We start from the raw sequence: 26334 nt of genomic DNA on the forward strand, positions 1-26334 counted from the left end.
AAACCCCACCCCCAGCTCTGTCCTCCCCGCCAACTCCGGTCCAAACCATCCTCACCCTCAGCCCAGTTTTTCCTCGGTCAGGACAACACCCGTTAATCCGTGAAAGACACATCTGCTGTTTCTTATACTCACTGTCTAAAAAGGGAGAAAAACACAGTAAAAGGCGGGGGGCTGGGGGGGGTGGAGGACGAGGGCAGAGGGAAACTCCTCTTTTGAGGAAGATGTGTTCTTATGTAACAGTCTTCAAAGGTTCCTCTAGGTAGAGTTTGCAGCATTAAGTTTCCTAAGACAGGAGATGGGTTTCTTTGTGTCACAGATTCTGAGACAACAAACAAAGAGAAAGAGGGAAAAATGAACCCCGAAGGGCGGGAGGTGGCCGAGGCTCTTCAGCACGGCGCTGGTTCTGCATTCACAGCTCAGCACCTCAACGCCTGCTGACGTGTCCGCTGTTTGCGATACAGTAGAGCAATGTGCTGGTAAAAACTGATCCAATCCAAAAAATAATATTAATAATAATAATAATAATTATTATAATAATAATAGAAGTCAAGGTAAAGTAGCAGCTGCATTTTGCGTGTTTGTTGGTGTTACAGGATTTCCAAAACAAAACACTACTTTGTTTTCTTCCTTTCCTCTTCAGATCCACTGAGTCTGGAGATCCACTCATGTCCTGGGCTTAGATGCTCGACTCCTTCGGGGGCAGGTCCACATTGGTGACGGAGGTCACCAGGGAGACAAGACAGTCCGAGGTAGTGCCATTGACAGACCTCCGGATCAGGGACACCCGCTCCTCCACACAGCCCGCGGACAGACGAGCTTCTGCGTCGTGGTCCCAGCACTCCTCGATGGTCACGCAGAGCTGGGCCAGGCCCTGCACACCAGCGGGAGAGAGGAAACAGATGCCCTTGCCGGTGGCCCTCACTGAGGACAAGCAAACCTGACGATGTTCCTGAGGACCGGGGAGAGCCACGAGCCCACCTGCAGGGGTCTGAAGGAGACTCCCCTTCCGACAGTCACCAGCCTGAGGCCACGGGCCTCCTCCACAGCGCTGACGAAGGGTCCACTGAACCTCAACGTGGGAAGCAGGGCAACCCAGGGCCCTCCGGGGGCAGACATGGCTGCTGCCGCGGAGCAGTGATATTCAAAGGAAATCTTATTACGCCAAGCCCAAACCACATAAGGGCCCAAAGTGCAGTCACAGTGGGAAAAGAGGAAGGCTTCATCCCACCCTGTCCCCCATAGCCCTGGACACCTCCCCAGAGTCCAGGGAACGTGGAGTGACACCCTGTGCTGGAACCAACTGTGTGCAGCTGGGAAAGGCAGCAGGATGGGCAAAATGCCCACGCCCAGGAGCAATCCGGCCTGCTCAGCATCAGGACACACTCAGACCTCTCTGGATCTGCTCCTCATCAGGAAACTGGACTGGCAACCCCAGTTTCTCTGCCCTGGGAGACTGAGGAGGTCTGAGGCAGAAGGTAAGTTCCTGGCCCAGCTTCCCTCTCCTGATGCCTAAGATTTTTTCCATTTGCGGCTCTGGGCTCCAGGGAGCAGCATGGCAGCTGAACTTGGCCTCCACAGCTCGACCCCAGACCATATGCTGAGAGCGCTAGCTCCCACTGGCCCCAAGGATGTCCCTCTTCTGAATTAACCCTGGGGTAGCAGGGGGAAGGACTCAATGAAGCTGGAGGCAAATAACCTTCCAAGAAAGATAATGATTTACATAGCTGGGGTCTTTTTTTTTTTTTTTTTTTGCGGTACGCGGGCCTCTTGCTGTTGGGGCCTCTCCCGTTGCGGAGCACAGGCTCCGGACGTGCAGGCTCAGCGGCCATGGCTCACGGGCCCAGCCGCTCCGCGGCATGTGGGATCTTCCTGGACCGGGGCACGAACCCGTGTCCCCTGCATCGGCAGGCGGACTCAACCACTGCGCCACCAGGGAAGCCCATAGCTGGGGTCTTTTGTATGGTATCTCCAGACTGGAGGGGCCCAGATGCCACAGAGCTAAGCCATATTAAGCACTTATGTGATAGGTGTCCTGCCTGGGGATGTACAGTAACCCCTTCAATCTATTACTACCCTGAGGAGACAAAGGCTCAGAGACATAAAGCAATTTGCCGGAAGTTACCCAGCTACTGACCGGCAGATCCAGGATTCCAACCAACATGTGTCAGGCCCAGGGCCAGTGGGCTCCACTGCACCAGTGCTCCACGGGGCAACCAGGGCTCTGACGGAGCTGTCAGACCCCATCGCTCTCTGTGGCCAAAACCAGAGCCGCCTCCCTGCAGAGCACTAACCTCCCCAGACGCTCCCCTGGTGGAAGGGAGGCACTGCATCAAGTGGCCTCTGACCAGGCAGGGGAGGAGGGGCTGTCCCGCTGCCTGAGGCCCCTCTCTCTGACCCTGCCACACATGGGAGGGGCTGCCCTCTCTGCCCCCCAGGCCCCTCACCGGGTGTTTCAGCCAGTGATCCTTGATGGCAGGCCGCATCTTCTTGTGCACAACCACCTCCTGCAGCTCCTCCAGTGACGGGTGCTGGCCAATCTCTTCCTCAAAAGGCAGCATGTACTCATCCACAGGTCCTGGGGGTGGAGAGAGAGCCCGGCGGGGTCAGCCTAACGCCCAGCCACACACCCCCACACACCCAGAATGCTCAGGGCTCCCGTCCCGCTCACCATCGGCAGCTTTGCAGCGGGACACGAGCTCCCACAGCACCAGGCCCATGGCATACATGTCGATGCGCAAAAAGGCGTCTCTCTGGAAGTTGATGGCTCCCTCGAGCACCTCAGGGGCCATGTACCGCCGTGTGCCCACCTGCACGGGGACAAGGGAGGGTCTGCGGTCACCAGCCACGCACAAATGCACTCACAGCTGGACACAGGAGCTACAGCCGTGTGCACAGCAGGGCCATCAACAATGACGGCTGTCCCTGACGCACCACATCCCCGGGGGGCCCCGGGGTCATGAAGTAATGACGACTGTAAAGTGTCATTCGAGACAGCAGTAATCTTCCATGAACTGCTGCCTCCATCAGCACCACGAGGGGCTACACAGATGATGTGTACTTCACTGAGACACACGCCAAAAGCAGAAGGGGGAGAATACTTAAAAACAGTAATAGCCTTTGTTTTAGGATGATTTGCTTAGGCTTAACCTTAGGTTACCTTTCCTAGGTTTCTGGTTTGGATTCTTAGTATACTCTTATTTATCTTATTTTTATCTTGTTTAATAATTACAACTGAAAGAGGAAGGGAAATCTGTTTCTCACTGGCTGGCCTGGGAAACCACACCACCCGCCAGGCCTCGCTCTCCCCACGGGTGAAATGAGAGCATTGCTCCTGGAGTTCTCAGACAGCTCTGAGCTCGCGGGGCAACCCCTGCCCCCTGCCAGCTGGGGGGGGGCAGCGTCCACCTGTGCCCCCACGTCTCGCACCCCCTGAGGCTCGTCACCTGCCCATGAGTGTCCCCCGGAGGTTTCCCTGGCTCAAACCGAACAGCCAGGCCAAAGTCAGCCAGCACGGCCGTGAGGTCACTCTTCAGCAATACATTCTTGCTCTTAAAGTCCCTGTGGAGACAATGGACTGAGACAGAGTCGAACATGTGGTCCAACTGACCCTCCTCCTGGCTTCCCACCTTGATTCCCAGAGACCCCGGGCCAGGCCATCCCACCCGTGGGGAGCAGGGTCTGCGTCAGGGTGGAGTTCCATGAAGCCACACGGACAGGCAGCTTTAGGACGCCTCCCTCCACTGGTGTGAGAGTCCAGAACTGCACTCCCGCCAGAGCGGCAACACTGACCCCAGCCCGGTGCCCAGCATCGAAGGCCAGCCCTCACATTCTCAGAGGGCTTGAGGAGGGGGTATAGCAGCCAGGGATGTGAATTTTCTGGGAAGAATTTACACTATTTGGGACGTGAGTGAAAAGAGAAGTTTCAGTGAACTGGCCTGGGTTCCGAGCAGGCCCCCGAGGCTCGAGCCGCTACGGGAGCAGCGGAGCGGGTGCTGAGGTTGCGTTCAGCCTGGCCCCTCCCTAGCAGGTCCTCAATCTCCCCGCGCCTGTCTCAGCCTTGCCGTGAGGGCTAAACCGACGGACGAATGTTTAGGGCCACCCCTGGCACACTTACTATGCACTACCGTTAGGTGGAACCATATGGAAGAGTCGACATTCAACCGTTTTTGACCTACAACAACGGCAATTTCATACAGTCAACCTCCTATGTCATTAATGTTATTACCATCGGGGCCCTTCAGCTTTGAACCCTGGAATTCGAGGCTCACTCCCTACCTCACAGCCACAGAACCACACTACACTAGGTCTACTTCTCTGCGCCACTGTTCCTTCACCTGTAAGACAGGCAGAGAAAAACAGTACCTATCTCACAGGGCAGTAATGAGGCTGAAATGACTTGGTGTTTCTAAGTGCTTAGAGCAGTGCCTGCCACTGTGGTGAGGAGGTGGCCCAGTGGTTCTCAAAGCACCATCCAAGGACCCCAGTGAATCCCTGGGACTGTTTCAGGGGATCTGCAAGGTCAGCATTCTTCTCATAATAATCCGTTAGTTGCCTTTTTTTAAGCTCATTCTCCCAAGAGTATAGAGTTTTCCAGAGGCTACACACACATGTCATCACTCTGACAGTTAATGGAATACGTGTGCTCTAATACAGCAAATATCAACAGACATAACCCACAGGAGTGTAAAGGGATCCTAACCAAAAAGTTTGAGACCTGCTAAATCAACTCTCCAAAGTTAGTCAGCAGTCGGCACTTCCTCCTGCGGCCACTGGAGGGAACCAGAGAACTGACTTGTGAGGCCACAGCCTGCAGGGGACGCAGGGAGAAGGCAGGGGAAGAGTCAGGTGGGCACAGGGTTTTGTGCGGTTGCCCCTGACACACCACAGAGCAGCTAACCACGTCTATGAAACTGAGACCCCCAGGCCCTGCTCTCATCCTCCAAACCTCTCTGCAGCTCCAGGTCAAGCGCAGAGAGGGCAACTGCTAACCCAGGTACCTGTGGGCAATAGACGGTTTGTGGCCCTCGCCACGGCACCAGGGCACATCCTCGTGTAGGTATGAGAGGCCTCTTGACATTGTCTCTGCCACGTGACACAGTTCATTCCAGGTGATGATGTTCCCCTTGAGGTAATCCGTGAGGGAGCCCTAGAGGGAACAGCACAGACTCTGGGCACAGGAGGACAGGATCCAGCCCGGCCCCGGGAGGGCCATCTCCATGGACCGTTGGCCGGGCTTCCCACCCCCGACCCCCAGATGCTGGAACTCATGAGGCCAGGAGGGGCTGGGACGGGGGAGCCGTCAGAGAGTGGTAATCATGAAGTCACTACTCCCATTCGTAAGAACTGGTCCCAGGGCGAGGGCTTCTTATCGCAGACCCTCATGCCCACACCCAGGACGGGCGACCGCAGGGGAAGGCCAGTGGGGCCCACGGTCACCTCCCGTGGGAGCAGGGTCCACGGGGTGTGCTCACCTTGTCATGGAAGGCCGTGATGAGCCACAGCTCCACCTCCAGGTTTGAGCCTCGCTTCTCGGCGGCAATGAACTGCAGCAGGTTCTCATGCTTCATGCCAGGTGTGCTGAAGATCTCCCGCTCACTCTGCCATGACTGCTTGTCCTGAGGCAGGGATGCGGCTGAACCTCACCGCAGCCATGCCACCCTGCAGCTTCCCACTAACCCCAACCTCAGCCTCTGTAAGGGAGGTGGAGCAGGACTGAGCCAGGCCCAGGACCCCAGACCAACAGTGACCCCTGAGATCACCAAGGCCAGCACCTGATTTACAAAGGGGGCCACTGAGGTCCAGAGACAGAAGTGAGGAGCCCAGGACCACCCAATCAGTGAGAAGCAGAGCAGGTCTGGCTTTGCCAAGTGTCCCAGGCAACTGCTCGGGGTAGCCTGGTGTCTAGGGCCCCTAAGCAGAACCTGATGGCAAAACAAAACCCTGAAAACCAGACTGGATTGAGGTTTTGCAAATCAAAGTTTTGCGAAGCCCTACCCTAGGCCCACGGTGAACGTCACCACCCCCAATGGGGCCCACTCCTCTCTCATCCCAGCTGTACAGGACGTGGACTGCCCTGGGGCAGAGAGCTTGGGACCCGCAGGCACACACTCACCTGGAGTGGGAAGATCTTGACAGCCACGAAGTCATTCATGAGCTGTGCCTTCCAAACACAGCCAAAGCGCCCCCGAGCCTTGATCTCCAGCAGCTGCAGTGGCTTCAGGCCCACCAGAGGGGATGGGGGTGGAGGTCCAGGATCCTGGGGGGAATCGAGGGCTTAATAGGATCTGGCTTGGCCTCCCCACCTCTACCCTGCCCGGCCCCAAGCCGACCCCATCTCACCTCATGGATGTCCACGTGGCCATAGGGGGGCTTGCGATGCCGGTACATCCAGAAGGCCAGCAGGACAATGAGGGAGAGGCCCCCGATGGGCAGCAGCGAGTAGGCCAGCACAGTGAGCAGGGTAGGGGCTGTCGGGGGTGGCTCGTACGTGACTGGGGGACACACGGAGCCCGGTGTCACACAGCCCGCCTACCCGCACACCTCCAGGGCCAGACCAAAGAGCCCTGTGGCTACTCCCCACCCCACGGAGGAGCTGAGCATTCGGTGGGGGGCCAAGGCCGGCCCACATCGCTCCCCTCCCCTCACCTTCCGGGCCACCCGCCTCGGGCAGGTGGGTGAAGCGCTCGTTGCAGAAGTTGCCTTCGCAGCAGCAGAAGTACACCTGGGGGTTCTCCTCGGTGGCCACGCACTCCTGCCTGGAGGAAGTTTCCCATCCGCTCCTCAGGTGAGGGACAGCCTCCCCGGGGCGGCCCAGCCAAACCCCTTCCCACAAAGAACCCCACAGAGAACCAGGCAGGGGGCAGGGGGAGTGTGAGCCCACTTCTCCTAAAGTGGGACCCAGGGTCAGGAGGGACAACAGAGGGTGGACACGCACCCAGAGCCCTCCTGGGGACCTCGCAACAGGGGCAGGGACCCAGCACCACCCCTGCTCGCCAAGGCTGCCACGAGAGCCCGTGTGTCCCCGCCTCGGCTCCAGACACCCAGCCCCAGGGGCACTGGCACCTGTCGTAGCAGTTGAAATCGTCCAGCCAGCAGCCCTTCTTGACGAGCTCGATGGTGCCTGAGCTGTTGCGCCAGGAGGCGTAGCAGTGCAGCCGCTTGTCCTGCTCGCCCTCGCAGCGCTCCAGGCCGCTCTGGTTGGTGCGCTCTAGCTCCCAGTTGGCGTTGTAGTAGATGCACTCCCGCGTCTCGGCCTCCCCGCGACCGGAACCTGTGCCCGGGGGAGAGAGCTGCTGCCAAGTAGCCCCAGGCCCACGAGGGAGGCAGGGGGCCAGACTGACAGCCAGATGCACAGTGGGGGGCTCCTGGGTGGGAGGGGGGCTGCTTCCCTGCAGCAGCAGCAATGAATGGAGGGGCCCTCAAAACCCCAGGGCACGGTCAGAATCACTGTGTCATCTGGGTGGGGCGGGAGGGTGGTGCTAAAAATACATATCCCTGGGATGTTCCTGGTGGCTCAGTGGCTAAGACTCTGCGCTCCCAGTGCAGGGGACCCTGGTTCGATCCCTGGTCAGGGAACAAGATCCCACATGCATGCCGCAACCAAGAGTTCACATGCCACAACTAAGGAGCCCACGTGCTGCAACTAAGGAGCCTGCCTGCCGCAACTAAGACCCTGCCCAACCAAATAATTTTTTTTAAAGAATGCATATTCCTGGGCCCTGCCCAGACCCATCCATTTGGAGTGGGGGCAGGATCTACGTTGTTTTTTTTTTAATTTTATTCATTTAATTTATTTATTTGGTTGTGCCAGGTCTTAGTTGCGGCAGGCAGCCTCCTTAGCTGTGGCATGAGAACTCTTAGTTGTGGCATGCATGTGGGATCTAGTTCCCTGACCAAGGATCGAACCCGGGCCCCCTGCATTGGGAGCATGGAGTCTTAACCACTGCGCCACTAGGGGAATCCTTGGATCGGTTTTTAACCAACCCCCTCTGTCTTGGGTGGTTCTGATGCAGACCTCAGGGACCACGTCTGAGAAACTAGAAGGGCAGGTTCCTGCCACTGTCTCTGCCTTGTCTCAGAGCAGCTCCACTAGTGAGAAACAGGGCTGAGGGGATGGGGTGGATCTCGGAGACCAAAGGCTAAGTGAGCACCAGCCGCAGGGCCTAGGCTGGTGCCGACAATGCCCACAGGCTCCCGCCCACCTGCAGCAGCATTCGGTGGCTGTGCTCGGCAAAGTCCCCAGTCCAGAGGGCTCAGGGGGCCCACTGCATCCATAGCAGCAATTCTAGTAGGGGTCCTGGGAGACTTGACCTGTGGGGCAGACCCCCAAGCTGGGCTTCTGGGCTTAGCACAAGTTATCACCTCTGGCTGCAAGATGCTCACAACTTTCTCCGTTATATTTTGGCTCTTTTCTCTCTACTTCCACAGGCCTTTGTGCTTCCTCCATCACCTAATTTATCACCCTTGACTAACTGCCTGTTGTTGTTTAAAGGATTATTTCAGACATTCAAGAAGTATAAAAATAATGTAACCAAAGATAACTCCCCAGAGAAAATAACATAATGAACACTCATGTAAGAAACAAAACAGGGACTTCGCTGGTGGTGCAGTGGTCGGGAATCCGCCTGCCAATGCAGGGGACACGGGTTTGATCGCTGGTCGGGGAAGATCCCACATGCTGCTGAGCAACTAAGCCTGTGCGCCACAACTACTGAGCCTGCGCTCTAGAGCCCGCAAGCCACAAGTGCTGAGCCTGCGTGCCACAGCTGCTGAAGCCTGTGCACCTGGGGACCATGCTCTCCAACGGGAGAGACCACCGTGATGAGAAGCCCGCACAGCACAACGAAGAGTGGCCCCTGCTCGCCGCAGCTAGAGAGAGCCCACACACAGCAACGAAGACCCAACACAGACAAAAATTTAGAAAAGAAATAATTTTTTAAAAAAGAAAGAGACAAATCATTACAAATGTGCTTGACAACTGCTTTTTAAATGTCAGGCTTCCCCCACAGGACTGCAAAGCTGATGCTTTAACTGCAGAAGCCTTGACTGTCTTGAGTACTAGAACCAGTTCCAGACACAGACCGGATAGATGGATGGATGTATGGAAGGAAGGACGGACCAACGATCAGACAGAAGGACAGAGTTATCTCCTGGCTACAGCACGATTCTGAAGGGAGGGGAAAACAGGAGGGGTGGCCTCAGCCTGCAGCCCAAGCCCTAGGTCCTCAGGGGAGCTTCCATCTCCACTCCGACAACAAGCCCCCACCCCCTGTATAAGGCAAGGAGCCGGAACAAGAGAGGCCAGCAGACATCAGGAATGGCCCAAGGCTGGCCCAGCTCCCCTCTCCAAGCTGCTGGTCAGGCAGAGACCCCTCTGGCCACTACCGTGTGGCCAGGACCCAGGTGGTCAGGATGACACTGGACCCCCACCTGACAAGATCCTCCTACAGACCAACTGGAAACAAAAGGTGCCCATGACCCCATTCAAGTCCTGGTTCTGATGCTTACTGGCAAGTGATCCAGCCACCCCGTGCCTCCGTTTCCCCACTCATGAAAAGGGGATGATAACAGAACCTACTTCCTTGGCTGTTCCAAGAGCGAGATGAGTTAATGCATTTTAATGCTGGTTAGCACAATGCCTGGCACATTGGCTGTTACATTAGAGCCTGACACGCCCTGCTGCCTATGCCATTTCATCACAGCACAAGCTCCCTGCCCTGTCAGGCTGGGAGTGTACATACCCAACCTGAGAGAGCTTTGCATTCAGAGCCCCAGGGGGACCAGGGGAGACTGGGAGACTCCATGCCCCCCTCACCACACCCAGGCTCTGCTGCCAGCTGGAGAGGGATTCCCCCTCCTCCCCGGCACTCCGCTTCTGCACACACTCAGCTATTTATAGCCTCTGGCACCACTCCAACCACAAGGCTGCCTCCGCCTTTTAACAGACACAGGGTTCCTGCCCACACTCACAGAGCCCGGGCCCCCTGCAGAGGAGGCTCCCCGATCCCAGCCCGCTCGCCCATCCCTCTCACATGCTGCCTCAGAGCCCCGTGGGGAACCTCCCCCCAGATGCCTGGGCAAGGGGCTCACTCTACCCCTGAGCACCAGCCAACCCAACCGGTAGCCTCCAAAGGAAGCAGGTATACAAGCGTCAGTGTCCCCAGCAGGCAGTCCTTACGTTCCAAGGGGCCTACACCTCGGCAGGAAGATGCCCCCAGTGCTCCCCTAGCCCCCAGTCCAGGGAGAACAGAGAAACCCCGCTCCTGGACACGCACCACCACCAAAAGAAAGAATATATGCAGATTCTACTCAGAACCCACATTCCAGGAGCGGGATGAACCTAAATGATGGGCTTTGACACTTGAGGTCTATTTCCCAGGCCAGCTGACTTTGGATGTACCCGACTTGCACTGGGGAGACAAGGGGAAAATCCAGTAGGCAGAGGAAGAGGGATGAAGAGGTGAGGCAGAGCCTTGGTGGGAGGGTTTGGAGCTAGAGGGGCCACGCCTCCCCTGGGGTCCCCCGAGCTCTGGCCTCGGGGTGCATCTAGCTCAGCCAACAACTCCCAGAGGTAGCGCAGACCCCAGTAGCCAGTGGGCCACTGCACCCTGCCCCTGGCTCCTGGAGGCCCCTCGGCAGCCCCCGCCTCCCTGTGGGCGCAGCCCACCTACACTGTAGAGTGGTGAGAATGCGATGCCAGCCGCCACCACGTCCACCTCAGGCCCCTTGCACCAGTGCACCCCCCCCAGGAGCCGCCACGCCCGAGGGGGGCCGCACGAGGCGAGCCTAGCCTTCTCCCTCATGGTCCAGCCTCCAGGTCTGCCCAGAGAGGAGGGGCAGCCCCCCCCCACACACAGTGGCCAGGCTTTCTTCCCGGGAGGCCCTGCTTCAGGCTCCCCAGCCCTGCCCCCCACAGGGGGCCCTGCCACCAGCTGAGCACCTGCTGTCCCTGCAGGTTCCTCCAGAGGAGCCGAGGGTCCTGAAGGTGAGGGTTCCCTGCCACAGTGTCTGTATCCAAGTTTATGACTCCACTTCCCCCAATCCACACAGGAGCATCTTCACCATCTTCCCACGACCAGAGTGAGGATGGCGCGTGGCGGGGGCGGGGGGGGGGAATCAAGGGAACCTAAATGGAGGTGAAGGGGTGGGCGAAGGGGAGGGCTAGAGCACGAGAGAGACAGACAGACAGACACACACACACACGTGTATGTGTGGACACGCAAGGGTGGAATGGCACATACATACAAGAGGCAGTAAAGAATCCTAAACGTGCCTACGTTTCTTTGAACTTCTTTCACACAAGAGGATAACTCTACCCAAGTTATTTATTGTCAAAACCAGGTTTTGAAACCAGGCAGCCTGGCTCTAGAGTACATGCCCTTTACATGCTCTGTAACGCCTTTATTCTCGGTGCTACAGAACAGTCCACTGTATGGCCTGACCAAAAACTAAGTGTCCATCCTCCTGTTGGACCTTTAGGTCATTTACAACATTTACTGACTTAAGCACTGCCTCTGTGAACCCTCCTGAATCCTCTTTTGCGTGTTTTCTAGTGCCCATGAGCGTGCATTTCTCTAGGAAATACAGCCACACGTTAGAGATATGGGACATAAGGATGAGCATCTCCAACTCACTGGATACAGTCACACTGTTCTCCCAAGTGGATGTACCAATTTATGTGCCCAACAGACTCCAGCCCCCCTGAGCCACACCGTCAGCCCCTGATATGTGCTCACCTGGTCAGGGTGAAATCGTACATCATGGTTTTGATCCACATTTCCTGATTGCTTGTGACAGTGATCATGTTTGTGTTCATCAGCCCCTTCTGAGAACTGCCTGTTCGCACCCATTCCCATTTTTCTGCTGGGCTGCTTTTCCTTTGGGTTATAGAAAGTTATTATAGATTCCAATAAAACTTCTCTTCCTACATAGTAACCCCCTTCATTTATTTGTTTGCTCTTTGCCAGAAAGTCTACTTTATGTGACACTAGCATAGCTATATGACATTTCTTGTAGTATTTTCCCAGTTTATCTTTTTCCAACTTTTATTTTAAATCTTTCTGTATCTTTTTTTATCCCAACTCAATCTAACACTGTCTTTGATCCTAGAATTGACTCCTGTTACATTTAAGATTACCACTATGTTTAAATTTGTTTTTTCTCTACTGCTACCACCTTGGATTATCTTTTTAAATTCCATTATTTCAGCCACTTCTGGTCTGGAAGTAATGTACCCTATTTCTATCCTATTATAAGCTAGCCTTTAAGTTTTAATATGTACATTTATGCTAAAAGCCTGAAGTTAATCAACATCTCTTCCATCCCTCATTAGAACTTAATTGTTCTAACTCCAATTACCTCCTTCCAACTTACATTAAATTAGTTTAACATAATATCTGTGTTCCACATTTAATAAGTTGTTCTTCTTATCCGCCTCCCAAAGCAGATATTATCTGTGTTTTATAAAGTCAGCATTTTCTTTTTTTTTTTTAATTTAATTTTATTTTATTTTTGGCTGCATTGAGTCTCTGTTGCTGCGAGCAGGCTTTTCTCTGGTTGCAGTGAGCGGGGGCTACTCTTCATTGCAATGCGCGGGCTTCTCATTGCGGTGGCTTCTCTTGTTGCAGAGCATGGGCTCTAGGCGTGCGGGCTTCAGTTGTTGTGGCACACAGGCTCAGTAGTTGTGGCTCGCGGGCTCTAGAGCGCAGGCTCAGTAGTTGTGGCGCACAGGCTTAGTTGCTCTGTGGCATGTAGGATCTTCCCAGACCAGGGCTCGAACCCGCGTCCCCTGCATTGGCAGGCGGATTCTTAACCACTGCACCACCAGGGAAGCCCAGCATTTTCTTATTAGTCCATACATTCTCCAGTTTGTCTGCTCACCCTTCCTAGAAGGAAGATCTCCACTCTTCCTTCTAGGATCACTGTCCTTCCTGACGAACATCTTCCTTCAGTAAAGATCTTTTGGTACAGAAGCCTTTGTTCATCTTTCTGAAAATGTTAATTTGTTCTTTTTCCTCACTGACAGTTTAGATGATCATAAAGTTTTAGGTTGAGTTATTTTCTCTCAGCATTTTGAAAATATTATTCCACTGTCTTCTGGCTTCCATCATTATTGCTGAAACGTCTACTAGTAGTTTAACTTTGTACATACTCTGTCTTTTCCCTCTGGCTGCTTTCTTAGATCTGCTTCTTGCAGTTTCACTATGAGCTATGTGTCTAAGTCCATGTTTAAATTTCTTTGTACTGCTTGGAAGAATATGCTTTTAATCTGATGATTCATGCCCTTCATAAATCCTGAAAAATTCTTGGCTTTTATCAATTTGAATATTGCCATCTCCCTATTCTATGATTCTGAAATTCCTATTACAAGTATCAGACCATTCCCAGTCTCTTAACTCTGCTTTCACAATTTTCAATTCTGTGTCTAAGCACCATTACAGATAATTCCACAGGTCTAACTTCCAATTCATTAATTTTCTCTTTAGCTGGGTCTAATCTGCTGTTTAGTTCTTCTATTTAATTTATAAATTCAATTAATCTATTTTTTTATTTCTAGAAGTTCTATTTTTTTTTTTTCTGGCTGCATTGGGTCTCCATTGCTGTGCATGTGGCGAGTGGGGGCTACTCTTCTTTGCAGTGTGCAGGCTTCTCACTGTGGTGGCTTCTCTTGCTGCAGAGCACAGGCTCTAGGGCACACAGGCTTCAGTAGTTGTGGCACGCAGGCTCAGTAGTTGTGGCTCACAGGCTTAGTTGCTCCGTAGAATGTGGGATCTTGCCGGATAGGGATCGAACCCAGGTCCCCTGCACTGGCTGGCAGATTCCTATCCACTGCGCCACCAGGGAAGTCCCTAGAAGTTTTATTTTTTAAAAAACCTTCTTGGTCAATTTTGATACTTCTGTTCTTTGTCATACTTCCAAATCCCTCACTTCTAATTCCATAATTTAACTTCCTGAACATCTATTTCTGCCACTTGTTACTTTTGATGATTTCACTCATGGTATCTTGTTTCCCTGTGTGTTTTGGAATTTTGGATTCTGTTTTTGGATACGCTTGTGTTCAGTGGGGGCCTTTTCTGTGGGAATAAAAAGTGAAGCCAAGTTTGAGGGGGCAAACTTCCATAGATAATTTATATTTTTGCTTCTGCCAAATTCTGCCAAATTCTCTAGGACATTACCAATCTGGAATCACTTTAATTACTTAACTCCCAGGAAACACAGATGGTATATACTCCAACTCCAAGCTCATGGAAGCACAAATCTATGGTTACAAATTCTCAAGTGAAACTACCCACCCCCGACCAACCAACAATTTTATTATCTATTCCCTTTATCAGCAAAAGAATGTTCCCTCTAGTCCATACTTTCACTGAATGAATGCTGCTGTGGAAATCTTATCATGTGAGAGCCTCAGTCTCAATTCCACATCTTATCTCCTGTGCCTCACACACTGCTACTAAACCCACATCTCTAAATTATGGAGAGAGGCAAAGTCCCCCAGGAAAAAGCAGCTTTAACCAGTGAAGCGGTACAGCTCTAGCTTCCAGCCCACTCTTGCTTGTCCCTTACTTTGTTATACATGCAATCATGCATATACATTTAAAAAGGATATTTGAGGCTTCCCTGGTGGCACAGTGGTTGAGAGTCCACCTGCCGATGCAGGGGACATGGGTTCGTGCCCCGGTCCGGGAAGATCCCACATACCGCGGAGCGGCTGGGCCTGTGAGCCATGGCCGCTGAAACTGTGCGTCCGGAGCCTGTGCTCCGCAACGGGAGAGGCCACAACAGTGAGAGGCCCGCATACCGCAAAAAGAAAAAAAAAAGTAAAAAGGATATTTGTTATACTTTATCCAGCATTTCTATGTGTCTTGTATGAAGAGGTTTTTCAGCTGTTTTGTTCACTATTATTGCCAGAAATGGAAGTTCAAGAGCAATCTCCAAGGGTGACGAAAGGAGCTCTATCAGCCTAGGCACAAGGAATCAAGCTAGGTCACCTCAAGTCACTTCCAACCTCGAACTTTGTAAACAATTCCTTGGCACCATCCACGGAACAAGGTGTGGGTCCAGGGCCATTCTCTGAAACACTTGCCTTTCTCCAGGGCCCATCATTCCTGAAGGACAGTGGTGAGAGAGCTTCCAGGTAAAGGGCAAGGATTATACACAAATGCTATTTTTGCTCTCTCCTGTAGCCCCACTAAAACCACAGCAAAGAAAAGGTTTTTAAGGACAAAAAGAATGGGAAAGCACCACAGAAATGAAGTTCTGAAGTTGGAAAGCAAATATAACAAGTGGCCACTGATCACACAGACTCCTAATCTGGCTGTGGAGAAAGCTGAGAAGCCAACATGATTTCTACCATCTCACATCTTCATTCCACTTTAGAGTTTGTCTTCTTTTGCCTCCCCCTCACCTCTACATCTTTGGGGTCCCAACCCAAAAAGAGGGGCTCACTATACCCACCCTCTCTTTAGAACTCCAATTCCTGTCTTCCTAGCCCAAGGCTATCAAATGCAAGGCTCAGCTTTTCAGGTGCCCGTATGGAACTGAAAACAGAGTCAAATATAAAAGTCACCACCCAAGCCCTCTTTTATCACACATATCCTGGCCTGGTAGGTCTCAGCATTGAGAGATAGCTGTACAATGCTTTCAACCAGAGATGTTTTCTCAGTTTGTCCATCTTTTCAGGTGCTTTCAGAAAGAGGGTTGGTCCTGATCATCAAAAGAGGAAATCTCCATATCTACTTTTAACCCAGGTTTTAGATATATTTTCAGGACCATATATAATACCCAAAGGGGATACCTCTACACAAACACAACAACTGAGATACCAGTGTAGAGATAAGACTACCCATAGAAAGTGTCAATTGAGAAGAACACTGACCCCAAAGCAGAGTCCTGAAAAAAGTAACTTCCATTCCAAAGTGTAATTCAAGAGGAAAATTCACTTTCAACCAACTTTATTATTTCAGACCCTCAGGAACTGAATTGTGTCCCCCTCCAAAATTCATAACCACCGATGTGACTGTCCTAGGAAATAAGGTCTCTAAAGAGGCAATTAAGGTCAATTAAGGCCATATGGGTGGGGCCCTAACCCAACAAGACTGATGTCCTTATAAAGAAGAAAAAGAGACACCACAGAGTGTACACACCCAGAGAGAAGGCTGTGTGAGGACACAGCAAGAAGGCAGCTACCTGCAAGCCAAGGAGAAAGGACTCACCAAGAACCAATCCTGACAGCAACTTAGTCTTGGACTTCAAGCCTCCAGAACTGTGAAAACTAATTTCTGTTGTTTAAGCCACCCAGTCTGTGGTATTCCATGGTATAGAAGCCTGAGCCGATTAATACACAGACAGTGCACATCACCTGTACAATGTGGGAAAGCTGACTGGGACATCATTTACACTGAAAACAGTACCCTCAACCCACTTCCACCTAACTCCACGAGCAGGGCCTGACATGGGAGCTCACACAAGGAATCCCAGTAAAATGGTAGTGAAAGAGTAGAGAGCATGCTGAAGAAGGGACTAGGAAAGCAGGGGCTTTGGAGAACAAGTCGTCTCAAATTGTCTTCTTTAATTCTTCAGCCAGTGAAGGCAGAAGATCGTGCAAGGGAACGTGGCACACGCTCAGCCAGGAATTGAAGCTCACCAGAACCCGTTCTGGTGTGAAAAGCCTCTCACCAGACTCTAAAATAATTCTTTTACAAGTTTCTCCCATACCTCCTACCACCATTATCTTCACACGTGACTTCAGGATCCCTCCATGCCCAGAGCCTGTCAAACACACAGGGTGCACCAGTATAGCCCTGCTCCCCACCACCTTCGGCAAGAGCCTCAGTCTCTCTGAGAGGTGGAGGCAGTATGGAGCCTAGCTAGTGAGCACACACAGACACACACAGGCACAACCACCCCAAACCCAGACCATATCCTGGCTAGTCCACTGCCACCTCCCCTTTGTCGGCACAGTAACCAGGAGCCTCAGACATGGGAAGCAGCCTCTCTGGCGCTCCTGAGATACCAGGTCAGTGGAAGTGAGCACCCTCCCTGTCTGGGCACCCTTCATCAGGTGGGCTATTTCCAACCTCTATAATCTAACATTACACAGGACACACACACCACCACCATCACCACCACCACCAAGACACAGTATAACCATGTATAATCGTTTCTCGATATCTATCAAAATTTAAAATACACATGTCCTGGGGCTTCCCTGGTGGCACAGTGGTTAAGAATCCGCCTACCAATGCAGGGGACATGGGTTCGAGCCCTGGTCCGGGAAGATCCCACATGCTGCGAAGCAACTAAGCCCGTGCGCCACAACTACTGAGCCTGAGTTCTAGAGCCCGCGAGCCACAACTACTGAAGCCCACATGCCACAACTACTTTAGCCCACGTGCCTAGAGCCTGTGCTCCGCAACAAGAGAAGCCACGGCAATGAGAAGCCAGTGCACCGCAACGAAGAGCAGCCCCCGCTCACCACAACTAGAGGAAGTCCAAGAGCAGCAATGAAGACCCAGAGGGCCAAAAATAAATAAATAAAAGTAAATAAATAAATAAAAAGACTGAGGTAGATCCATATACATTAACAAGATTGCCAGAACAGATCTCTGAGTTTAAAAAGCCATGACAGGGGGGCTTCCCTGGTGGCACAGTGGTTGGGAGTCCGCCTGCCAATGCAGGGGACACGGGTTCGGGCCCTGGTCTGGGAAGATCCCACGTGCCACGGAGCAACTAAGCCCGTGCGCCACAATTACTGAGCCTGCACTCTAGAGCTCGTGAGCCACAACTACTGAGCCTGTGTGCCACAACTACTGAAGCCCGCACGCCTAGAGCCTGTGCTCTGCAACAAGAGAAGCCACTGCAATGAGAAGCCCACGCACCACAACGAGGAGTAGCCCCCGCTCGCCGCAACTGGAGAAGGCCCGCGCAGCAACAAAGACCCAACACAGCCAAAAGTAAATAAATAAATTAAAAAAAAAAAAAAAAAAGCCATGACAGGGACTTTCCTGGCAGTCCAATGGTTTAGACTCTGCACTTCCAATGCAGGGTTCATGGGTTCAGCCTCTGGTTGGGGGAACTAAGATCCCACATGCCGCACGGCACAGCTAAAAGAAAAAGACCATGACATGCGAGAACACGGACGCAAGTCACAAAACATGGTGAGCAAAAGATGGACATAAAGCAGTTCATCCTGTAACGTTCCATTCATTTAAAGCACAATGACAGGCCAAAATAACATATGCTGTTAGAAGTCGGGATAGTGGTTACCCTTAGGGGTTTAGGGGTAGAGTCTGGAATGGAGCAAGAGAGGGCTTGCTTGGGGAGAGGGCAGTAAATTTCTGATTCTCGATCTGAATGCTGATTACATCAGCATATTCAGTTTGTGAAAATTCCTCAAGATGTCACTTATGATAATTACGCTATCCTATACATATTTTATATTTCAGCTAAGTATTTGAAAAAGAGTAATACCATTTTAGGTTAAAAAAAAAAAAAGCTTTATTTCTCTAAGTACTTCTATAGATACATATGTCAAACGTCTAGAAGATATCCACCAACCTGAGAAGGCTCAGTTCTGGAGGAGGACTCAGATGGCGGACCAGGCTGGTAAAAGAGACCCCGGTTTTATCTGTAATATCTAAATTTCTGCAACTGAATCCGTATGTATTACTTGTAAAACTAAAAATTAATAAAATTTTAAATGGGAAAAGAAGTTATGGCCAATGTGACCACCACTCAACTATATGTCAGGGTGGCTAACCAGGAGACCCCTGGATGAGGGGAGACTTGGGAGGGGTTTTTCAGGGTAGGGGAGACAGGACCGCATTGCCCTGGCTCTCCTCCCCCACGTAGTCCTGCAGGACCCACTCTCAGGTAGCGGGTTCACAGGAGGGGCCAGCCAGGTGGGAAGGGAAACCAGAATTCACCTACCTTCTCTGCCCCTCTATTTTCTAAGCCCCAGCAGCAGAGGAACCCTGATCTCCTCTGCCCTCAGGGCACAAAGGGCTCTACTTATGAGGCCTGGACCACAGGGCTCTCCTCTAACTCCCACCCACACTCCCACCCAAGCCAGCAGTTCCAAGGAAGGCCCTGGTCTGCCTGGCTTGTGAGCACCTGAAGGGAATGTAAAACTTGGGTAAAAAGGAAATTCCCAAACAGGATATAAAGTAAGGGTTTCTTAACCCATGATTGCCAGCCCAAGGCTCTGAGAACTCATGCATGCTTTCTGAATCAATGAGGGGGAAGGGGGAAGGAGGACTGTCAATGACACTGGACATTAAGAGGCATTGTCCTCATACCTAAAAACACTGGGCACCACTGCAAGCCAGAAGGAAAAAACATCCTGGCATCAACACTCAAGAGCGTCAGCTTCCAAGTCAGCCTCCTGTTTTCACTGGTTCAGGTCTAGGAGGTAAGCAGGGGCCCCTCCCTCTCCTCAGATGGACAGACAACAGCTGTCTGGTCACATCTTCCGAAATGCTGGGCCCAAGCCCCAGGAAGCAGCCTCCTCCATCCTCCAGCCAAGGGCTTGGGTTTCCAAGCAGCCTTCCTTTTCCTTCCCCAGAACTAATTTTAGCCTCCTTGGTTGTCAGAGTGGAACTGAAATAGTCGGTAGACAAACGTTTGCAAACAAGAACATGCGCTCACCTCACAGAACGCCTCAGCTCCAGCCCAGAAACCAGGCAGAGGAGAAGTCCCACTGAGTGGCAGGCCCAGCCCCTAGAAGGCCCCTGGGAGGAGGACTCACATGCGCCCACTGGGGCAGGCTTCCTTTCCAACCCCCAGTCCCAGCAATCACGTGCCCATGAATGAAAACACCCAGCTAGGGCTGCCAGTCCCTGAGAGAGTTTGAAAAAGGCGCATGTATGTGTACAGCCAGACTGGGATAACCAGGGCAAGGCATGGGGCTGTCCAAATGTGGGAAGCCATGACTGATCCTGGGCCAGGGGAGGCACAGCTGACCCCCAAACAACCTCAGCCTGCATTACCAGTTGGTTTCCAGTACCTACCATTGTCTCAGACAAAAACAGCACTGAGAAACTTTAAAAACAGACTCAGAAGAGGGCAGCGGACTCTACTCTCCCCCATCCCCGCCCCCACCCAACAACCTAGGCTTCCAGGAGCAGCACCACCAGGACCTCAAGGACCAGGCACCTCTGGGGCTGGGATGGCAGGCCTCTGAGTCTGGTGGAGAAAGGCCAAAAAGGAAGCCCCAAACAAGGGGGTGGGTATCTATTCCGGAACAAAGAACAGGTGACAGAATGGAAGGGAAGGGGAAAAAAATAAAGAATCCTGAGATGGCAACAAAGTCCACTTTGGAAAGACTCCAAGAGATGGAAGCAGAGTCTCAACCCCAGCAAACAAACAAACAAACAAACAAAAAACCTTTAAAATAAGCACTTCACACACCAGCGACATGGAGAACTTGGAAACTGAAGCTTTGGGAGTGCTTCCTCCTACTCTAAGAAGCGTCTGTAATCCGTTGCCAGTTCAGCAAGCTGTGTTTTGCCGAGCTCAAGATCAGAGGGGAGACCCCATAAAGCTCCCCAGCCAAGCCACGAGTAGGCGGGGGGAGGAGCGGAGGACGAACACGGGCTGCCAGCCTGCCAAGCACAACCAACAGGCGCCGGTAGAGATCAACCCCGGGGTCTGGGCCCGCGCGGTGCGGGCGCAGTCCCGTCTCCCGCCCGTGCAGTCTACCGCACCTCCCCGCGGCCAGGGTGGAGCCGCGCACCCGTACCTTTGGGGAGAGGCGGCGCCCCTGCCCCAGGGTCCACGGGCTCGGAGCTCCAGGCCCAGGGCGGCGCCGCCTCCCCAGGGCGCCCGGCGGCCAGCCCGCTTGCTGGGCTCGCCGGGGAGGGCATGCCCGGCGCTCCGCTAGGCCCACGTCGGCTGCCAGGTGCGCGCACAGGGGCGCCGCGCGGCGCAGAGGCCCCGGCCCCTCGGGCGAGGCGCGCTGCGAACCTGGCGGCGCGGTCAGGGTGGTGGGCGGGGGCGGCAGGCAGGCTGCCCGGCCACCCACAATCGCCGCCTCCCTGAAACCCGAACCACTTCTGAGAAAACTCAAGGACGCCAGGATTCTTTCCTCGGTGGCCAGCAGGACTCCCAAACCACGAGTTCGAACCAAACCCTGAGGCTGAAGCAGGAATCTCCTAGGTTTTGAGAATACAACCTCCCACCCTGAATCCGATGGGGGGGGGGGGGGGCGGTGTGCGGCAGGGGGTGGTATTAGCCATTAACCCCACCGCCCACAACTCTCTGTCCCTTTAAAGGCATGAGAACATTCTAGATCAGGTTCTCAATCAGGCGATCTGTGCCCCCTCCACTCAGCATTTTCGGTTTTCGCGATTGGAAGTGCTACTAGCATTTAGCGGGTAGAGGCCAAGGGATACTGCTAAACATCCTACAACGCACAAGATGCCCTCCACCCCCCCCCACACACACACCAAAGAATCATGGGGTCCAAACTGTCAAGTGTCAAGGTTTAGAAACGCTGCTCTAGAATGAGGTCTACCCAGCCAGGATCCTGCCTGAGGGCTGTCTACCCAGTGTCATTCTCAGAAGTATTACCCAGACCAGCTGCCCCTGACCTAAGCCCCCAGATCCCAGGCCCTGGTAACAGGTCAGTATCTGCAAGTAGATCTAAACTCGGACCTGACGTCTCCTGGTCCTCACTTGCACTACCCTAAGCCCCCAGGCAGCAGTACACAGGCACTCAGGGGAGGGCTTCCTGAAGGAAGGGGGGGGTGGGGGGTGGATCAGGGCATGTGAACACTGGGCAGGGTCACAAAAGGCAGAAGTAAAGGACAAGTCATGCCCAGTGGCTAGAACAGGGTAGGTGGAGGCAGCAGTGTGGGAACTTGCCCAGTGCATAGCCCCCGGCCAGGACTGGTACAATGGGCAGGGCAGGCAGGGCAGACAGGGCAGAGAGGGCAGACAGGCCTTCACGGAGTCCAATCCAGGGGGCCATAATTAGGTGGTATCAGTACAAACAGCGAGTGTGCACAACGTATGCACATACTCTCACATGGGTTCTATTTCTTATTTGCATTTATTTTCTGTGGGGGAAGGGTCCACAGCTTTCACGAGATTCTCAAAGGGGCCCATGGTGTAGGATGGGCACTCTTCACTGGGCTCCCTAGAAAGGAAGTTCCTTAGGCGAAGTGCCAGGGGAAGTCCAGGTGCTATTTGGGAATTGAGATGCCCAGAAAGACCCTGCAGAGTAGTGTACCACAGCAGCCCACCCAAGCTGTGGGAGGCCATGGGGTTCCAGATCTTATGTCTTCACCCAGGTGGAGAGCCAGGGAGTCTGGGTGAGTTTCTTACATCATCTACCTTGGAAGCATCTCTAAGAGCTGAGGAGGGTGCCCACTCTTCCCAAAGGGCAGCCCAGCCAGCCAGACAGGGCAGAGTCTGGAATTCTTAGCAGGTACAAGGACAGGTAGCAGAGGACACCCTTCCCTGGGGAAGGGCACCAACAGCCCATGACTCTGTGGTCCGTGTCCTTGACACCTACCACTACACTGGGCCTGAGGGTCACTTCACTCATTCCACATACACTTCTCCCCTGAGGAAATGGACAGTATCTTTGAGTCAGAGAGAAGCCCACCTATGAGGACAGCTTGGAGCAGTCAAGGCCTGCACTTCCCAATGTGACAGACAGGAATCAGGTCCTCCTCCCCAGCCAGCGGCTCCTGACATTTCACTCAGAACACTCTCCAACCCACAGGCCCTGATCTAAACCCCAAGTACAGAGACAGATGTCAGGAGTTCTTGCAGGATACACAGATGTGTGTCTGGGATATCCACTGCAAGGCAAGAGCCAGATGACTTGTCTCCCAAGGACACTGGGCCAGGCACAGAATACAGAAGACGTGCAAAACTAACTAACACTGATCTTGTAACAAGTACCCTGGACCATTACCGCAGCATCAATTCTGCCTCTTCTTTTAGGCCTGCACCATCCAATACGGTAGCCACTAGCCAAATGCGACTACTGAGCATCTGAGATGTGCAAAGTCTGAATTGGGATGCTCTGTAAGTATAAAATACAGAGTGGATTTTTATGACAGTACAAAAATTGGAGAATGTCTGTTTTAATACTGATTACAAGTTGAAATGATTATTTTATATACATTAGGTTAAATAAAATATACCATTAAAGTTAATTTGACCTTGTCACGGACTGAATGTGTCCCCTCAAAATTCGTACGTTGAAACCCTAATGCCCAATGCGATGGTATTTGGAGACGGGGCCTTTGCAAAGGGTTAGACTGGTTCATGAGGGTGGAGCCCCCATGATGGGGTTAGTGGAAGAGGAAAAAAAAACCTCACAAACCCCCCACCTCCCCACCCCAAGCACCAGGTAAGCCCATGTGAGGATGCAGTGAGAAGGCAGCCATCTGCAAGCCAGGAAGAGGACCCTCACCAAAACCTGACCATGCTGGCACACTGACTTCAGACTTCCAGCCTCCAGACTGTGAGAAAATAAGTTGTTGTTTAAGTCACACAGTCAGCCCAAGGAGACTAAGACACACCTGTTTCTTTGTCCTTTTATTAACATAAATACCAGAAAAACTTAAAGTTACATGTGTGGTTCACACTATATTTCCGTTGGACAGTGCTGTTCTAGATCCTCCTTCTACAAGGGCACTGTGTGCTGCAGGGGGGGGGTACTTCTAAACAGCAAGCCAGGAACTTGAAGGAAGGGTATCAAGGAAGTCAAAGGAACAGGAGGGCCAGCTCTGCTCCTACCTGGGCCTGTCGAGGCTCTTCCCATAGTTCTTCACAAGTCAGGGCAGTGGCCACCAAAGGACTGGCTGGTGTCACCACTAGAAACACCCAGTGACCCCCACTTTCCTCCAGGGCAGGAACACAGGTTGGTGGACTCTGTCCTAACTCTGGCTGCCCCACGTTGCAAGATGCACTGCTGAGCACTGCCCAAGCCAGGGAAGAGGAGGGAAATACAGTCCTGCCAGGGGTCCAATCCCACCCTGGCCCTGGCCTGCATAATCAGGGAGGGACCTGAGACTGGCCAAGCCAGACAGAGATAATTAGGGAGAGGGTTTTGGTCTGAGGCTGTCCTTGTCCTGGGAGGAGGCCCCCTCTGCAGACATGGTCTTGGAAAAGCCCAGCACCTACAGGAGGGATCCACAGACAGTCAGGTGAGCTGCTGCGTGCCTAGTAAGTCGTCAGGCTGCAGCCCTTCCCTCTAGAGGCCAATGCCTTCCTTTCACTTCAGAGATCTCATTCTTGGGGAAAAGCAGCTCCAAGCAGCACTTAAAAGGCAGAGAAAGGAACAGGTTCAACACCACCAACTCTCGGCATCTACGACAAAGGAAATGTCTCCAAAAGATCCATGACACCCTTTCCATATTGTGCCCAGGTACCAATAAGGGGTCTCTATCCTTTGGTCGCTGCACTCAGGCTACGCAGCTCCAAAGCCCCACTCGGAGAACTCACTTGCCTTCGGTGCAGACAGCTAAACCCTGCTACACTGCAAAGGAGGCGCGTAGAGTGGGAGTGGGGATGAGCTGGAGATGCGCGTTCCCCACCCACTCAGCAGCCGAGGGATCCCAGCCCCGCCCCTGCACGCCCGGCCCCGCCCTTCGCGGGTTTCCCAGACTCTACGCTGCTGCCACCGCGGGCGTCTGGGGACCCGCGCTGCATGTGTAATGGGGGCTGGGAACAAAGACGCGCAGGACCAGGCTCCCGGGCTGCAGCACACCGGCCTCTGAGACCGCCCCGGGCTTCTCCCTGGAGCTTTAATGCGCGGCTCCCCACGCTTCCCAGGGCTGCCCGGAGCCGTCCGAAGCCGAGCGCGGAGCCCGTCCCTGCGCGCACACTGGAATAGGGCGCGTCCCAGCACCGCTAGAAGAGGAAAATCAGTGCTTCGGCCTGGGGGAAAAGCGGTCTCCCAGCGGAACTCCGCTTTATACACCCGCAACCACACACCCTCAAACACCCTCACGCGAGCCGAGCGCTGGCCGCGAGGGTCACCCACCCCCGCCACGTGCTTCCCGGTGGCCAGAACGAATAGGGACCTGTTGGTTTGTCTTCTCGCCCCACCTCCCCTCCCAGGAGCGCAAAACAAAGCAGTCCCTCGGGGTGGCCGCACCTCGCGTCCCGGGGCGCCGCAGGGAAAGCGGGCGCAGGTAGGAGCTGGCGCCAACGGCGCGCCTCCGGGGGAATACCACGCAGACGCTGGTGGGATGGGGTGCAAGTGACTCCTCCGGGCTGTGTGAAGCGGCCCGCGTCGCTTCGCTACACCTAGTGGCTCTGAGGGTCAAGCAATCCTGCCCCCAGCCGCTGCTGCACCTACAGTCCCGCTACCCCCCGTATTAGATCTGCCTGCCCCGCTTGACTACCTTCCTCATGCTTGGGATTTTCTCTCACTCTCCCTCGGTTCCACGCACCTGTGTAGCCTGAACCCCGACCCTGGGGTCGCCTCCGCGAACCGGAGCCCCGCAGGCCGCCGCACAGGCAAGATCATCCCCCCAAGATCAGCTAGCAGGGCGCCCCGCGCGCCCCCCGTCCCCGCCCCGGGAGATGCAAGCTGGGTGCAGGTGGTGCGGCGAGGAGGCCGCGGGCCCGCCCTTTGTTGGTAAACACCGCACGGCGCCAGAAGCCGCCCCGCGCCCCCCACGCCGCGCCCCGTCCTTACCGGCGCACAGCGATCCCCAGAGGAGGGCGAGGGCCGCCCAGGGCGCCGTCATGTTCCGCGGCGCCGCCCCGCGGACACCCGGAGCCCGCGGGCAGGGCCGCGCGGCGCTCCCGGGGCGCGCAGGGCCCGGCGGCGGCTGCGCTCTTCTTCCCGCTCCTTCCTTCGGTCTTGTTCCCCGCGCGCTTCCCGAGCCTTCGTCCCGGGGCAGCGTGCAGGCTCTAAGGGCCGGACGGCGGGGCCGGGCTCAGGGCCACTGCGGACGACGCAGGCTTCGGCCCGGGCTCCGGGGCGACGCGGGGGCCGGGGGGCGGCGGCGGGGCGCAGGCCGGGGCGCGCCCGACTCAGGCATAGCGCGGCGGGGCTGGGCCCGGGCCCGGGGCGCAGGGGCCGAGTCCGGAGGGGCCATGAACGGGGGGAGGGGTGGGGGGAGGGGAGCTGAACTGAGTCCAAAATGGCTCCTGAGCCGCGGCCACGGAGCCGAGCCAGCGGGGAAACCCGGATGTTGGATACAAAGAGGCGGGCGAGCTGGGAGGGGAGGGGGTGGGAGGCGGGCCCTCCGGCCGCGTGGTCCGCGCCCCCCTCAGGGGCGGGGCCCCAGAGAAACAACAACACGGAGGCCCCGCCCCACGCTCGGGCCGTTCCCGAGGCGCGTGCAAACTGCAGGACTGGAG

General features: G+C 54.2%; 1 protein-coding gene across 1 annotated transcript; it reads right to left on the reverse strand.

Moving 5' to 3' along the window:
* Window positions 1-547: 547 nt before the first annotated feature.
* ACVR2B (activin A receptor type 2B) lies at window positions 548-25868 on the reverse strand. The gene is made up of 11 exons (XM_065886455.1): window positions 25664-25868; window positions 7063-7270; window positions 6646-6755; window positions 6340-6491; window positions 6113-6256; window positions 5472-5615; window positions 4998-5146; window positions 3444-3558; window positions 2669-2807; window positions 2445-2575; window positions 548-871 (listed from the first exon to the last, which is right to left on the reverse strand). The coding sequence occupies exons 1-11, from the start codon at window positions 25713-25715 to the stop codon at window positions 677-679; spliced, it is 1539 nt and encodes a 512-aa protein (XP_065742527.1). The 5' UTR covers window positions 25716-25868; the 3' UTR covers window positions 548-676.
* Between the last annotated feature and the right edge of the window lie 466 nt (window positions 25869-26334).

The sequence above is a fragment of the Phocoena phocoena genome, chromosome 10, assembly GCF_963924675.1.
Source record: "Phocoena phocoena chromosome 10, mPhoPho1.1, whole genome shotgun sequence".
Taxonomy (NCBI): Eukaryota; Metazoa; Chordata; class Mammalia; order Artiodactyla; family Phocoenidae; genus Phocoena; species Phocoena phocoena.

Coding starts and splice junctions, on each gene's coding strand:
- ACVR2B (XM_065886455.1), bottom strand. CDS start 25,715: ATGACGGCGCCCTGGGCGGCCCTCGCCCTCCTCTGGGGATCGCTGTGC. Junction 6,257..6,339: donor GCCACGTGGACATCCATGAG/GTGAGATGGGGT, acceptor GATTCCCCCCAG/GATCCTGGACCTCCACCCCC. Junction 5,616..6,112: donor TCAAGATCTTCCCACTCCAG/GTGAGTGTGTGC, acceptor TCCCTGCCTCAG/GACAAGCAGTCATGGCAGAG.